This window comes from Phyllobates terribilis, unplaced genomic scaffold, assembly GCF_046119375.1.
Source record: "Phyllobates terribilis strain yellow unplaced genomic scaffold, ASM4611937v1 Scaffold_2__4_contigs__length_985480577, whole genome shotgun sequence".
Classification (NCBI taxonomy): Eukaryota; Metazoa; Chordata; class Amphibia; order Anura; family Dendrobatidae; genus Phyllobates; species Phyllobates terribilis.
The window spans coordinates 91,612,747-91,627,757 of NW_027362762.1; the positions used below are offsets into that span (position 1 = coordinate 91,612,747).

At 43.4% G+C, this 15,011-nt stretch overlaps 1 protein-coding gene across 2 annotated transcripts in view; it reads right to left on the bottom strand.

Annotated features, from left to right (window-relative positions):
* SGCG (sarcoglycan gamma) overlaps nucleotides 1–15,011 on the bottom strand; it is a 415,701-nt gene that overhangs the window by 141,831 nt on the left and 258,859 nt on the right. For both annotated transcript variants that reach the window (XM_073662216.1, XM_073662219.1), the window contains exon 3: nucleotides 4,049–4,150. In XM_073662216.1, coding sequence (XP_073518317.1) covers nucleotides 4,049–4,150 — 102 coding nt within the window. The remainder of the gene's footprint in view (nucleotides 1–4,048; nucleotides 4,151–15,011) is intronic.

Consider the following 15,011-nt stretch of genomic DNA (forward strand, 5'->3'; position numbering starts at 1 on the left):
AGTAATATAGAGAACTAGAGTTCATGCCCATATTCAGATTTCAGATCGATGTTCTAGTTACCTGTAATTCAGCACCTACACAATTATACTAAGTCATTCTGTGCCTTCATTGATTGTCAACTTTGTGGTGTGATACTAGTACGAGCTTCCACGGGGCCTACTAATTAGCGGAGGCACTAGGGATTTAGGCAGATAGGAGGTGATTTGTAGGGCTTCTATCTGGTAGCCATAGACTACTGACGTGGCTGCTGGACCAAAGTCCTGCCAATCGATTCGCTCCTCTCTAGTAACACCCATTATTTAAAGGCAACCTGTCAGGTGATACCTGCTGCCCAAACCGTGGGCGGCGTGTATCAGCCACAGGCTGTATGATCACAGCCAGGTATGTTTGACTCTGAAACACTGTGGCGTTTCAGAGAAAAACATACTTTTAATTGCTGCCGGGACTGAGCCGCACGGGTGACTAGTCGTACAGGCGGGTCCACTGTGGCTTCTCACCACCCGCTGCCAGTGACTGACAAGTCTCTGCCTATACGCGCACGTAGGCCAGTGGTGGATACATCCTGCTCAGAGTTTGGGCAGCATGTATCACCTGACAGGTTCCCTTTAATTTACGGTATTCATACGTGTCCTGGATGAATGAGACAATGAAGAGAACAAAAATAATATGCTTCATAAATGTTATCCTTTTGGACAAGCCAGCAGACATATCCCCTTTTACACATCTTTATGATATGCCATTAATGTCTGATTGGTGGGATCTGACTGTTCTGAACAATTTTTCTTTTGAGCAATTATCACTTGGGCCAAATTTTACAACTTTCTGATGTCAGAAAACAGGTGAAGAGGACACCATAAATCCCCCCCAATCATTTCTATAGAGTTCTCTACGAACGACCTCAAACACATACAACAATTAAAACAATTTTTTTTGCAGTCAATACATTTGATATCTCGCATCTAATATTCTTTGCTACATTTGTGTCTGAGATCAGAGCATAAAACACACAATCCTCCTAATTACTACACCAAATCAATATTCATATAATAATTCATTGCAACAGTTGTTCGTGATTATTTGTGAACATAATTGAGGACACCGCCGTGAACTAAAGCGAAATAAAGCGAATGTTCCCAACAAGACATTTATTACAATAGATTAAATGCCACAAAGGAATAAACAGAAAATAAATCAAGTTGGATTTAGTTAAAAAGTAGAAGTCTATTAACAGCAATAGTTTTTAATACAGACATTTAATCCATTGCTAGAAACGACTGCTGAGATCTGGTAGTCCCCAATTAGGAAAGATGAAATCGTTATGTAATCAGCACGGAAAATGCAAACTTCTCATAAAGAATAATTAACAATGTGACCAAAAGATGCATGTATGAAGTCAAAAGGGGACGCAGACTAAATATGTCAAATATATACCCAGTATATTTTTCATCTGTTTAGTATATAATAATTTTTTATCTGTCAGTAATATAATAATTAAAGGGTTATTCCTGTCTTTATGGATGGATATTGTTAGATGGTGCTTGTAAAAATAAGTTCTTTTTCAATTTACTTTGTATTAAAATTTGCAGCCGTTCTTGAGATATTAACACTTCTTTTGTTTACAGTTCATTGCCTAGGAGACCGACCACCACTTCTGTCTAGCTTATAAGAAAGGGATGAGGGGACCCATGGATGTTCGGGTTCGCTGGGATTGTCCAAACTTTTGTCCAAAGTTCGGACGATCCGAACTTTGGACAAAACTCTACCCAAACTTGAACCTGAACCCCATAGAAGTCAATGGGGCCCTGAACTTTGGTGCTGTAGACTTCCAGGAGAAGTCTGTGTTCGGAGTTCAGCGCCGTCGGGTTCGGGTTCGCTCATCTCTACTTATAAGCATGGCGCTTAATTTAGGGGGTAATAGTACTCTCCAGTAATCATGGCCAGTTTTCGTAGCGATTATGCATTTATTACCTCTTAGTGAACTTAGTGATTAGTGAACCTCTGACCATCTTTGCTTCTGAAAGACTCTGCCTCTCTAACATGCTCTTCTTATACAGTCAGGTGACTTAGTTGAAAATTGACGCTCCAGCTGTTTTTCATTTCATTCACTTACTTTTCAGCCTCTTGTTAACCCCTATCCCAATGTTTTTGAAATGTGTGGCAGCCATCAGTATCTAAATTAGTTATTTTTTTCAAATGAAATGGAAAATGAAAAAACATATTAAGGCTGCGTGCACACGATGCGTTTTTCATGCGTTTATGCTGCGGAATTTCCGCAGCGGAAATGCATCAAAAACGCATGGTAATCCGCACCCCATGGTCCTCAATGGCATTCCGCAATGTCAATGCACATGCTGCGGATTTTTCCGCAGCGTTTCTGCAGCATGTTCATTAATTTTGTGGAAGCGCAGCGGAAGCGCCGACATTGACTTGCATTGAGGCGCATAGAATCTGTGTCTGTACATTTGTGCAAGCGGATTATATGCGGTTCAATGTGCGGATGGTACCCAGTTCTGGAGGAGAGGAGACTCTCATCCAGACCTGGGTACCATTGTACCTGTGAAAAAAAGAATAAAATAATAAATAAAGTTTATATTCACCTGTCCGGCGGCCCCTGCAGCGCTTCTCCTTCCAGGACCTGAGATGACGTAGCGGTCATGTGACCGAAGGCTGTCTCGCGAGATGCCGGCAAGCCAGGAAGGAACCAGGAGGAGCGCGACGGCACACGCGGCGGCATCGGAGGTAAGTATAGCTTTTATTTTTTTATTTTTACGGTCACACTGTATAAATCCATGCTGTTTGTGTGATGCTATCGCCTGGAAAGTGCTTGTCAGTCCGCATGCGGAAACACATGCGTTAACACATGTGGATACGCATGTGAATCCGCATGTATTCCGCAGGAAAAACGCATGCACAATCTGCATGCGTTTTTTCTGCCAGGGAGATGCAGAAATGCTACAGAAATTTTCTGCTTCATTTCTGCATCGTGGACACATAGCCTAAGAGTAAAATATCTCTTAAAAATAGGTGAGGTGATTCGGCACCCCTTTTACTTTGCTCTGACTCCCACTGGATATTAGTGCTCCAGGCAGTGGCCCATGGTTTTCAGAAAACACATCTTTGGTTATATCTTGGCTATATATCTTTGTAGTTTTTCCCCACACTTTTTAGACTTTATCACAGGCAGAACATGAATGGCATCAGTGTGCAGTCCTTGAGTAATCTTGTAATGGATAAGAGAAGCTTTGGAAAGAAAAATCACGAACGTCTGAATGAGGTTTAAGGTTGTTTCTTAATTAGCATTGGATCCTACCTGCTCTTTAAATTTAAAGGCTTTTGGCCCACAAGAGACATGTCTGATGCACACGAATTGGCCATTTTTTGCGATAAGAACCTTAATTTTATAAGTATACTCTGTATAGCAGTAATGCAGTTTAAATGTCCCCTACTAAATGTTTACATACATCTTAGCAGATCCAAAGTGCTACTGTACTCTTGGGTTTGTCTTTGTTTCTCTGTTACTAGAGAACTCTTTACAACACAGAATGTATAGTAAGTACCAGTAGAGGGAGACCTACTGGCTGGCAAATCAGGGCATTTTTACAAGGAAAGTATGAAATTTGCTATAGATATATGCAAATAGCCTTTTCAGAGAGGAAGATGACTTCATCTCTAATGCCACCTATTGGAGGTTCTTAAAAGTTAAAGAGGTTGTCCACTACTATTACAACCCTTCCTTAAACTAAATGACACTGGTCAGAATTGAAAAAGTTTGCCTGGTCAAGAAGGTGAAAATAGGCTTGGGAATGAAAAGGTATAAATGGGGGGAGGGAGTACCATGAAAATAACCCCTGTTTATGTGTGCCAATAGCGAAGTCCCCTGTGTGAATAGAACTGAAGTGCACATGCGTGACCAACGCTTTATTCACTTTTATGGCACTTATGTAGATAGATGATAATGCTTGTGTTACCTGTCCATAAAGGTTTCATGAACAGTAAGTATAAAAAGTTAAAATGCAGATTGCTTTGTGAGGTACATTAAATGCTTACCAGCCTAGAACGTATTTCTTTGGCATACAATGGATAAAGGAACTCCGATTCCCCTTCTAGACGTAGACCCTCACTTGTAACCTGTAAGTGTCCCATTCCAGTCTGCAAGGAAAGAAAAATATTTTCATTATATAGAAATAAATAAAGTAATATCTACAATTACATGTTTTTTATGGAAAATGTGAAGCCCTAATAATTGCTTTCTACATTACTCATCTCACAGGGCATGCCATAAATACTGAAGAAATGTGGTCTGGGTTCCATACCTAGCTGAAAAATAAGGTCCCCAATTTTCCATTTTGACTGGAATTGGGGTCTAGCCATGCATGCCAGGCCTCCAGTCACTGTTAGGCTTTGTTCACATGTTGCGTTTTTGCTGTGTGTTTTTTTATGCAAATTTTAAGCTGCGTTTTACAGTAGCAGCAAAAGCTATGAGATTTCAAAAATCTCATGCAGACACATTGTTTTTTTTTCCTGACTGAATTGGAAAACTGCTGCATTATTGAAAACCACAGCATGTCACTTCTTTCAGCATTTTAGGAGCATTTTTTAACACCTAGAAAGCAATGCGTAAGTGCAAAAACGCAGCAAAAAATCCAGGTTTCAGGTTTTGCTGCTTTTTTAGTGAAAAAAAACATGTACAGCAGTACTTGAAACCCATATATTTTTATGATTTTCCCAAGTTTAAACCATAATGTTTGGTGTTCTCACATTAGCATGGCGGTTAGAATTAGTACAGTTTAATTAAATTAGTGATGTGTGAAAAGTAAATATTGGCTGACTTGAGCAACTTAAGGGGTGACCAATATGTGAAAGTAAACAGTGTCCTACAAACTCAATGCTCTGCCAATATCTCAGGTAAACTATTCCCAACCAATTCAACTCCCCCCGGTTACATTTGTAATTGTATATTTTTTCATGAACTCATGTGATCTTTATTGTTCAGAATAATCACTATTTTTTCAGACATAAATTTTTTTTTCCACTAAATAATTTGATCAAATTGCCCTTTTTTCCAAAATGATTTTATGGTTTCACATATGTCTTGCATTGGTGACCTAACACCTTGTATTGTTCCTGCTTTTGTGGTGGAAGCAAAGCTGAACTTTGGGATCCTGAAAAACGGAGCAAAAAAATTCAGCAAAAAACTGTTTTTTGTAAGAAACTTATTTACTGCCAAGAGAGCAGGTTTTGCCTGCAGAAAAAAAAAAGCAGCAAAAAAGCAATGTGTGAACATTAGGATTTCCGACACACACTTCCTCAATTGTGCATGGAACTCTGTTTGGACCTTTGTAACTCTGAGTGCATTGACACCCCCCCAGTACACTTCCAGGCTATTTTGCATATTGCTTTACAGGTTGATTTCACAGCAAAGACAAATCTGATTACTGCAAAACAGGTGTTGTTATTATCAGTGCTCTACGATCTATACAGTCACACCATTAGTCATATTAGTAAAATTGTCCTGACATGTTCCTTTTAAGAACAACAATGCCCCAAGATCTCAAAAATTGACCAAGGGGTGAAAAAGAAGAGTTCTGCTGATGTGCGGCCACCTCTAAATTCATTCTTTTTTATTATTAACTTTTTTTTTTAATTTTTAACTCAGCATAGTATATGCTGCACAGAACCAAAATTATCTTTATAGAAAAAAAAAGACATAAAAGTGACAGAAAGCAAAGTATTTCAGCCCTAATCCAGTGGTCAGTGACCACCTCAGCAGGCAGTACGGGGTCAAGAGACCCCTGTTCTAATGATAAGCGCAATCACAGCAGTAGAAGAGATGACATAGACAACTATGAAGAGAATGCCTCTTTCAGTTATGGAATCATGAATTTCCTCTTAAACCACTGAAGTTAAACTATTAGAAAAGTTGGGTGACTATGTTCGGCATCATTTTTTATGAGTTGAAGTAAGCACACACAATAAAGCGGCATGAAACCCAAGCATTGAGTGTTTTGGCTTACATATATATACTGTTTATGTGATCCGCATCTGCATATGGTTCTGGTTTTTATGTCTGCCCACCATGTTTTATGAGATTGATATTGCCTGGCTACTCTAGAATACCCATAAAGATGGCTCCCTTACTTGTCTGTGCTGGTGCATGGGGTGAGCTTGTGCTATAGTTAAGCATACAAATCGTTGGCAACGCTGCACCGGCAGCTGGAAATGCTTTTTTATGAGCAGCAGCTATTAATGCTTTTTGGAAGGCATCTAGAAGAAGAAAGTAGGTTGCAGAACAGTAGCTGTGGAGCTTCACAAACTTTAGTAATTAAATCCAATAAAGGACGATACTCAGCTTTAAATTTTAATGCAGAATTGGAAATTGTAAGGGGGTTCAATTATACACATTCGCCAAATAAGAATAAAATAGGGGATTTAGGCTAAGTACACACTGCGTCCAGCGGTGCTCTGTTGGCTTCTCTCTGGATCTTCTGTCAATATCCTTCAAAAAGGGGCTTCAGATGTGCCCCTGATGGAGCCATACAATGAGGCAAACAGTCCATTTGGTCTCCATTGAGTCTGTCCTTCAGATGGACACAAGGACTTAACTGACTATGTCAAGCAGTTTTCCTTTAATGTACTGGGCAGTGAATATGCAGGATGGATGAGGTCCCATGTAGGGATGCCAGTGTGTTGCATACACAATATCTTATCTGGGTGGAGCTGGAGTATATATGAGACAGCGACCACATCTTGGGTGTATACACTTTTCTATGTATTATATGACTTCTAACCCACATTTTTTAACAGTTTTCTCCCTCTATTATCCATCTATCAACTATCAATATTTATTCCATCTATTCTATCTATCTCTGTACATAAAATTGCTTCATTACTTTTGTAAATGTGCTTTAAAATTACACAGACAATTACAGTATGTAAAAGATGTTGTTAAAAACAAATTGCATATGGATTGAATACGCATGTCATACGGATGTTATATGGATGCTAGGGGAGAAAAAAAAAAAAATTGCATGACTCGCATTGCACTTCCATGACATAAGCTGGGGTGTGCACGCGTCTTCTTGTGCAAAGTGGCTTCGGAGAGAAGTGGCAGTTATTTCAGAGGCAGTTAGTCAGGGCAGGAGTCAGTTAATCAACACTTTGACCACCCACTCTCTTTTAACTATGTTTCTGTTAGCTCTCACTTTTTCCTCTATAGTCCTCCACTTTCTAATAACCCCTCAAATCCCTACACCTAGTAAGAAACTCTTCATCTCTCCCTCTATCCTCCCCATTCATCTCACCTCCTCCTCCAAATTATTCCTCAACATTCAATCCTGGATCTCCAAACACAGACAGCCACCTCATGCTCTCTCTTGCTCCCACCTGCTAACACTTTCTCTGCTCCTCCTCACTGCTGGAGATATCTCTCCAAATCCTGGTCCTCCTCGCCATATCCCCACAGTTACTTCTACCTCCTATCCACGACCTTCCTCAAACTGTCGCAACCCTTCTAACCTCATACCCATCCAACTAATACCCACCTCCTCAGCTATACTAACAGGAGCTCTATGGAACGCTCGCTCTGTCTGCAACAAACTTACCTTCATCCACGATCTTTTCATTACAAACAAACTCTCCTTCCTCGCCATCACCGAAACCTGGCTCACCCCCTCTGACACAGCCTCCCCAGCTGCCCTTTCATATGGCGGATTCCACCTCTCCCACACCCCCCGCCCCAATGGCAAACATGGTGGAGGCGTAGGTTTCCTCCTATCAGAACTCTGCGCTTTCACCCAAATCCCACTGCCACCCTCCGTTACACTCCCCTCTTTTGAGGTGCACTGTGTGCGCATCTATTCCCCCTCCAACCTCCAACTGGCCGTCGTTTACCGACCCCCAGGGCAAGCCACCACCTTCTTAGACCATTTCACTACCTGGCTGCTTCACTTCCTTTCCACTGACATCCCCACTATCATAATGGGTGACTTCAACATCCCCATTGACACTCCCCACTCGTCTGTCTCTAAGCTCCTATCCCTCACTTCCTCCTTTGGACTCACTCAATGGTCTTCCACACCCACCCACAAAGATGGCCACACACTGGACCTCATCTTCACCCGCCTCTGTTCCCTATCTAACCTCTCTAACTCACCACTCCCTCTCTCTGACCATAACCTCCTCACATTCTCTACCCTCTCCTCTCCGGGTGCACAATCCCCACTCCACAAACTCACACACCCTCGCAGAAATCTCAAACACCTTGACCTACACTCTCTCTCTGAATCCCTCCTTCCTCTCACAGACATAAATTCCTTGCACGATGCAGACGTTGCTGCTGCTTCATATAACACCACAATAGCTGCAGCTCTAGACTCGATCGCCCCTCTCACACACACCACACCTCGCACATTCAACAGGCAACCCTGGCACACTAAACTTACCAAAGAACTGCGCCGGGCCTCCAGGGTTGCGGAGCAGAGATGGAAAAGGTCTCACTCCATCGAGCACTTCATCGCATTCAAGCAATCCCTCACTAATTTCAAGTCCGCACTCACTACAGCAAAACAAACCTACTTCTCATCTCTCATATCCTCCCTATCTCACAACCCTAAACAGCTATTTAACACTTTCAACTCTCTCCTTCGTCCCCCAGCACCTCCTCCCTCTTCTCTCATCTCAGCCGACGACTTTGCCTCATTCTTCAAACAGAAGATTGACACCATCAGACAAAACTTTGGCCTAAAGTCCACACAACCCCTCCTCATATCTACTCAACCCTCCTCCTCCAAACCCCACTTCTCCACCATTACAGAAGGTCAAGTCTCCTCTTTACTCTCCAAATCACACCTCACCACCTGCGAACTTGACCCAATCCCATCCCACCTCATCACTAACCTCACCTCAGTCTTCATCCCAACCCTAACCCACCTCTTCAATCTATCACTAACAACCGGAGTCTTCCCCTCATGTTTCAAACATGCCGCAATCACACCCATCCTCAAAAAGCCCTCCCTTGACCCTTCCTCTCTGACCAGCTACCGCCCCATATCATTCCTCCCCTTTGCCTCAAAACTTCTAGAACAACATGTCCACCTTGAACTGTCCTCCCACCTCTCCTCCTGCTCCCTCTTCGACCGTCTACAATCTGGCTTCCGACCGCATCACTCGACTGAAACTGCCCTGACCAAAGTCACCAACGACCTACTAAATGCCAAATCCAAGCGACACTACTCCATCCTCCTCCTTCTGGACCTGTCATCTGCCTTTGACACAGTGGACCATTCCCTCTTACTCCAGATTCTCTCATCTCTTGGCATCACGGACTTGGCTCTATCTTGGATCTCCTCATACTTAACAGACAGGACATTCAGCGTCTCCCACTCACGCACCACCTCCTCATCTCGCCCCCTATCTGTCGGTGTCCCCCAAGGTTCAGTTCTAGGACCTCTGCTCTTCTCCATCTACACCTTCGGCCTGGGACAGCTCATAGAGTCTCACGGCTTTCAGTATCACCTCTATGCTGACGACACACAGATCTACCTCTCTGGACCCGATATCTCCTCCCTACTAACCAGAATCCCACAATGTCTGTCCGCCATCTCATCCTTCTTCTCCGACAGGTTTCTAAAACTCAACATGGATAAAACAGAGTTCATCATCTTTCCACCCTCTCATTCACATCCCCCATCCGACCTATCCATCAACGTCAATGGCTGTTCACTCTCCCCAGTCCCACAAGCTCGCTGCCTTGGGGTAACCCTGGACTCTGATCTCTCCTTCAAGCCACATATCCAAGCCCTTTCCACCTCCTGCCGACTCCAACTCAAAAACATCTCCCGGATCCGTGCATTCCTCAGCAAAGACTCTGCAAAAACACTAGTGCATGCCCTCATCATATCCCGCCTCGACTACTGCAACCTCCTGCTCCGTGGCATCCCTTCCAACACTCTTGCACCTCTCCAATCTATCCTAAACTCTGCTGCTCGACTAATCCACCTGTCCCCCCGCTATTCCCCGGCCTCTCCTCTCTGTCAATCCCTTCACTGGCTCCCTATTGCCCAGAGAATTCAGTTCAAAACTCTAACCATGGCATACAAAGCCATCCACAACCTGTCTCCCCCATACATCTGTGACCTAGTCTCCCGGTACTTACCTGCACGCAACCTCCGATCCTCACAAGATCTCCTGCTCTACTCCCCTCTTATCTCCTCCTCCCACAATCGTATACAAGATTTCTCCCGTGCTTCCCCCCTACTCTGGAACTCTCTACCCCAACATATCAGACTCTCGCCGACCGTGGAAACCTTCAAAAGGAACCTGAAGACCCACCTCTTCCGACAAGCCTACAACCTGCAGTAAACACCACTGCACGACCAGCTCTACCCTCACCTACTGTATCCTCACCCATCCCTTGTAGACTGTGAGCCCTTGCGGGCAGGGTCCTCGCTCCTCCTGTACCAGTCGCTGACTCGTTTTGTTAAGATTATGTAAATGCTTTTGTTATGTATATCCCTATCACATGTAAAGCGCCATGGAATAAATGGCGCTATAATAATAAATAATAATAATAATAATAATAATAATAAGTTCAACCATATGGATTCCACTCTTCCAACAGCAACATCGGACCGAATTTTTATATGCTAATGTGAGCTAGCCGTTAGACTAACCTAAGAGTTTGAGTGTTAGGCGTCGGGCGTTTGCTGGATCTGAAATTGGGTCAGAATCATCAGTGGATTCTGTGGTCACCTATTCTGGTCCAGCCGGGGCAGATGCTGCTCAGCATTGTCATCAGTCCCAACGCCTAGCTAGTGCACGAGATGTACAAGTTGTATCTCGGGTCTTTGTTCCTAGTAGCGTTAAGCATAGGTTGCGGAGGGGAACAGGGCTGCTACAGCCTAAATCCAGGATGCACTGCACTGAGCATGCCCGTGACATGGCGGACCATGATTGGTGGTTTGGTGTCAGCTGATCCGGTGACCTGGCACCGCCTGATTGGCCGCGGGTGACGTCATCAGTAGTGCGACCAATAATGCGACTGTGGGCAGGGCTTAGTCTTTAAATAGCCCGCCCACAAGCATGGCGGTGCGCTCTGATCATTCCATTAGGTTGTGTACATGTGTGGATTCTTGTCTGTTTGGGCTCCACGTGCTCCCTCGCTGCTCTCTCCGTGACCTGCCGATGCCCAGTTCGCTCAGCTGATTAGCACAGGTCGCTTAGGCAGGCTTCGTGTGCTCTCTAGCTACTCTCTCCGTGACCTGCTGATGCCAGAGTTCGCTCGGCTGATTAGCACAGGTCGCTTAGGCAGGCTTAGCGGGGGGAGGCAGGTAGTTCCCGTTTGGCAGTCTGGCTCTGACAAGGGGGTTGCTATATGCCCCGAGCAGACTGCGGGTTCCGTATCCCTGGCACCGCCTGTTAGCCACTTGGAGAGTTACTCCGCAGACCGGTCACACACCGGCTGGGAGCACGTACACTCCGGCGTGAGTCACACACACTTCCTAGCGCCTGCTGCGTAGCCTCTGTGCAGTCAACAGAGCTACAGCTGCGTTAGTTGTCGCACATCTTCCGTGTAGTTAAAGGAGATAGTGCGAATCCTTTTCCCGTCCAGGTGTGTAGTAACACTGGAGGGATTTACACTTTAAGTTGGTTGTTTTACACTCTAACCCAGTGGGTGTTTGGCCGCAGTCTTCTAGGCTGCATCGCGGACCCCGAGTTCGGTTGCAAAAGCTGTTGCAACCGTCCCCTTAACATTGAGATATATTAAAGAGCTTATTTTTTATTACCTGAAAACTAGAGAATATCCTTCTTGGGCTTCAGCTTGACGGGATAAATTTCACTGGGGAAGAGGTTGTGCTCCATCTCTTTCTGGAGACTATTATTCTATGAACACTATTCTGTCCATTAACTCCCAATTCATAGAGGCTTCAGTGTGGCTCCATCATGGAAGCCACATTACTGCACGGAAGAAAGGCCTGGCAATGTACTTCCGTTTTATGCCAAGAAAACTTGATGGAGAGTACAACTAATGGAATTTGATATAGTGCTGGAAGATGTACCCCTAGGTCGCAAGGCACTTAACAAGATACTGGGGAAGAGCCGATGGTTGACCTGAGTATGACCAATGCTCATTATGGGTCAGGATCAAAGCCGCAATGACATCTTGGTGCTGATATCGCTTGGTCGAAAGGGAAGATCAAAAGCTGCAGAGATATCACAAAGTTCGGAATTGTACGAACCATGAACCAAGGCAAGCTCGACATCGTCAAATCTGAAATGCACAGAACAGGACTTGATTTACTCGGAATTAGCGAACTAAGATGGACTCAATCAGGACATTTCCAGTCAAATCAACATTGGGTCTACTATTCTGGCAATGATAACCAAAGAAGAAACTGTGTTGTTTTTATTTTCAACCGAAGATTAGCTTTAATTGTCCTAAAATACAATGCAGTCAGTGCTAGAATCATCTCCATACGACTAAAAAGAGCGCCATTTCATGTCACAGTTATATAAGTTGTGGGGTTTCTACTCACTTGAGTGTGACGGGAGGCATACAGGAAGCATGCTCCTTTAAATGTCCATGTTGGTTTATTACTTCATAAACCAGGCAAAATCAAAAGGAAAAAAAAACAGCCTTTATTTTAGGCAAAATCAAAGTAAAGAGTCCTTAAGGCAAAGTCTCTGGTTAGCCAGTCCTGTGAGCACACAGGCTGGATAGCATCCCATTCACTGGCTCAATCGGGAGACCACAACACACAGGAGTCCTTCTCCCTCCAAACACACAGACCATGTGCCAAACAATGGCCTCCATTTTATATCTTAACCATACCAAGAGGTGAGGTATGTGGGTAGCTTGACCCGCCCATCTCTCCAACTACCCGTAACCCGGTCCCAGGTGCACCGTCCTCTTAGTGCTTATGTGCACTAGAGCAACATTCTTGGTTAAATCACAGAGGACAACCATCTCTGTGATACATACTTCCCATCAATGATGTGTCCGTTAGCCACCTTACAAAGTGTACTCACCAACAACAGATGCCGAGGAGCAGGACCTTGAACTGTTCTATGATCAATTTCAAAAAGAAATCAACAAGACGCAAAAACAAGACTTATTATTATGGGAGACTTGAATGCCAAAGTCGGCCACGGCAATCATGAAACCGTTGTTGGAAACTTTGGACTTGGTGAATGAAACGAGGCTGGAGGAAGATTCATTGACTTTTGTATGACAAATCAACAGTCCATCATCACCTTCTTCCAAAATCACAAACAGAGACTCTACACATGGACATCACCAAATGGGGCCTATAAAATAAGGTTGACTACATATGTGTTCGCCAAAGATGGAGGTCGTCGATCATTACCGTGAAAACAAGGCCAGGAGCTGACTGTGAACTGATCATGAACTTTTGACAGCAAAGATTAGAATGTAACTGTGCAGAAAAACTAGACAACAGGTCATTTCTAACTTCGATTTGACCAACATACCTGAAGTTTATTGGAACAGTCTGCACAACCGATTTATAGCAATGGACACAAAGAAAGCCTGAGGAATTATGGACACAAATAAAGACTATTATTACTAAAGAAGCCAGAAAGACAATAAATAGGTAGAAGAGACCTCACAGCTATGGTTAACAGAAGAGACCCTAAAGATCATCAAAGAAAGACGAATGGCAACAGGTAACAAGCAGGACGCAGACAACAACAGTAAAAGACTAAAGAGAGCCATGCCAAAAGGTCAAAGAGATATGACGAAAGTTTCAACCAAGAAAAAGAAATAGGAAACTCTGTCTTATTTTCGTGGAAAATGGTAAGAAGTGTAATTGTGAATCCATCTCTGAGGTGAGAAAAAACACTTACTAGAAGGCAGCAGCACCATCTCTCTGTGCTTCATGGTCACACTCTTCTCTTTGATTTGGAAGTGATAGAGAAGTGGCTCACAAGCTTAGAAAGAAGCATATTTCTCTGATAAAATATATTACAAAGTTTCTTATATTTGTTGGTACTATTGAGTTATGCAAAGTTTGTTGAAACGACAGTGACCATATAAGTATACCGGACTAAAATATGTTTGCAAAAATAACATATTTCAGACTGTATTTTTAGTTTAGTATTTATTTATTCAGCGTCTGTACCTTTACCAAAAAAGCATTCAGTAAGCTAAACATTGAAGTTGCTTTAAGTTCATATTTACAGTTACAATTTTACTTCCATGAGTCAAGGTCTGAAACTCCCCAATGTTTAGAAGTGTGGGTGATGCTTACATGTGCATTTCTATAGAGCAAGTCTATACACTGCATATATAGACTTCAGTGTGTCCACTTCATGAATTTGGAAACAAACAGTATGAGGCCGATTCATTAAGACTGGTGTTGTGCCAGTAACCCCACAGGTTTAAGCTCCAGAGGCAGAGAGGAAAGAGTGGTCAAAGAAAGGAGCTACTCATGGCATTGGAGAATCTGTCCACGGGACAACTATTAGTCATATACCCCACAAATCTGGTCTTTATGGAAGAGTGGCAGGAAGAAAGAAATTTTTGAAAGCAAATCATAAGAAGTCCCATTTGCAGTTTGCAAAAAGCCATGTAAGGGACACAACTAGCATGTGGAAGAAGGTGCTCTAGTCAGATGAGACCAAAGTAGAACTTTTTAGGTTAAGTGAAAAATGCTACATGTGGTGGAAAACTAACATTGCACATCACCCTGAAAACACCATCCCCACCAAACATGGTGGTGGCATCATCATGCTGTGGGGATGCTTTTCTTCAGCAGGGACAGGGAAACTGGTCAGGGTTGATGGTAAGATGGAGCTTAATACGGGGCAATCCTGGAGTAAAACCTGTTAGAGGCAGCAAAAGACTTGACAATGGGATGTAGTTTTATTTTCCAGCAGGACAATGACCCTAAACATCCTGCCAGAGCTACAATGGATGGCTTAGTTTAAAGCATATTCATGTGTTTGAATGGCCCAGTCAAAGTCCAGACCTAAATCCAATAAAGAATCTGTA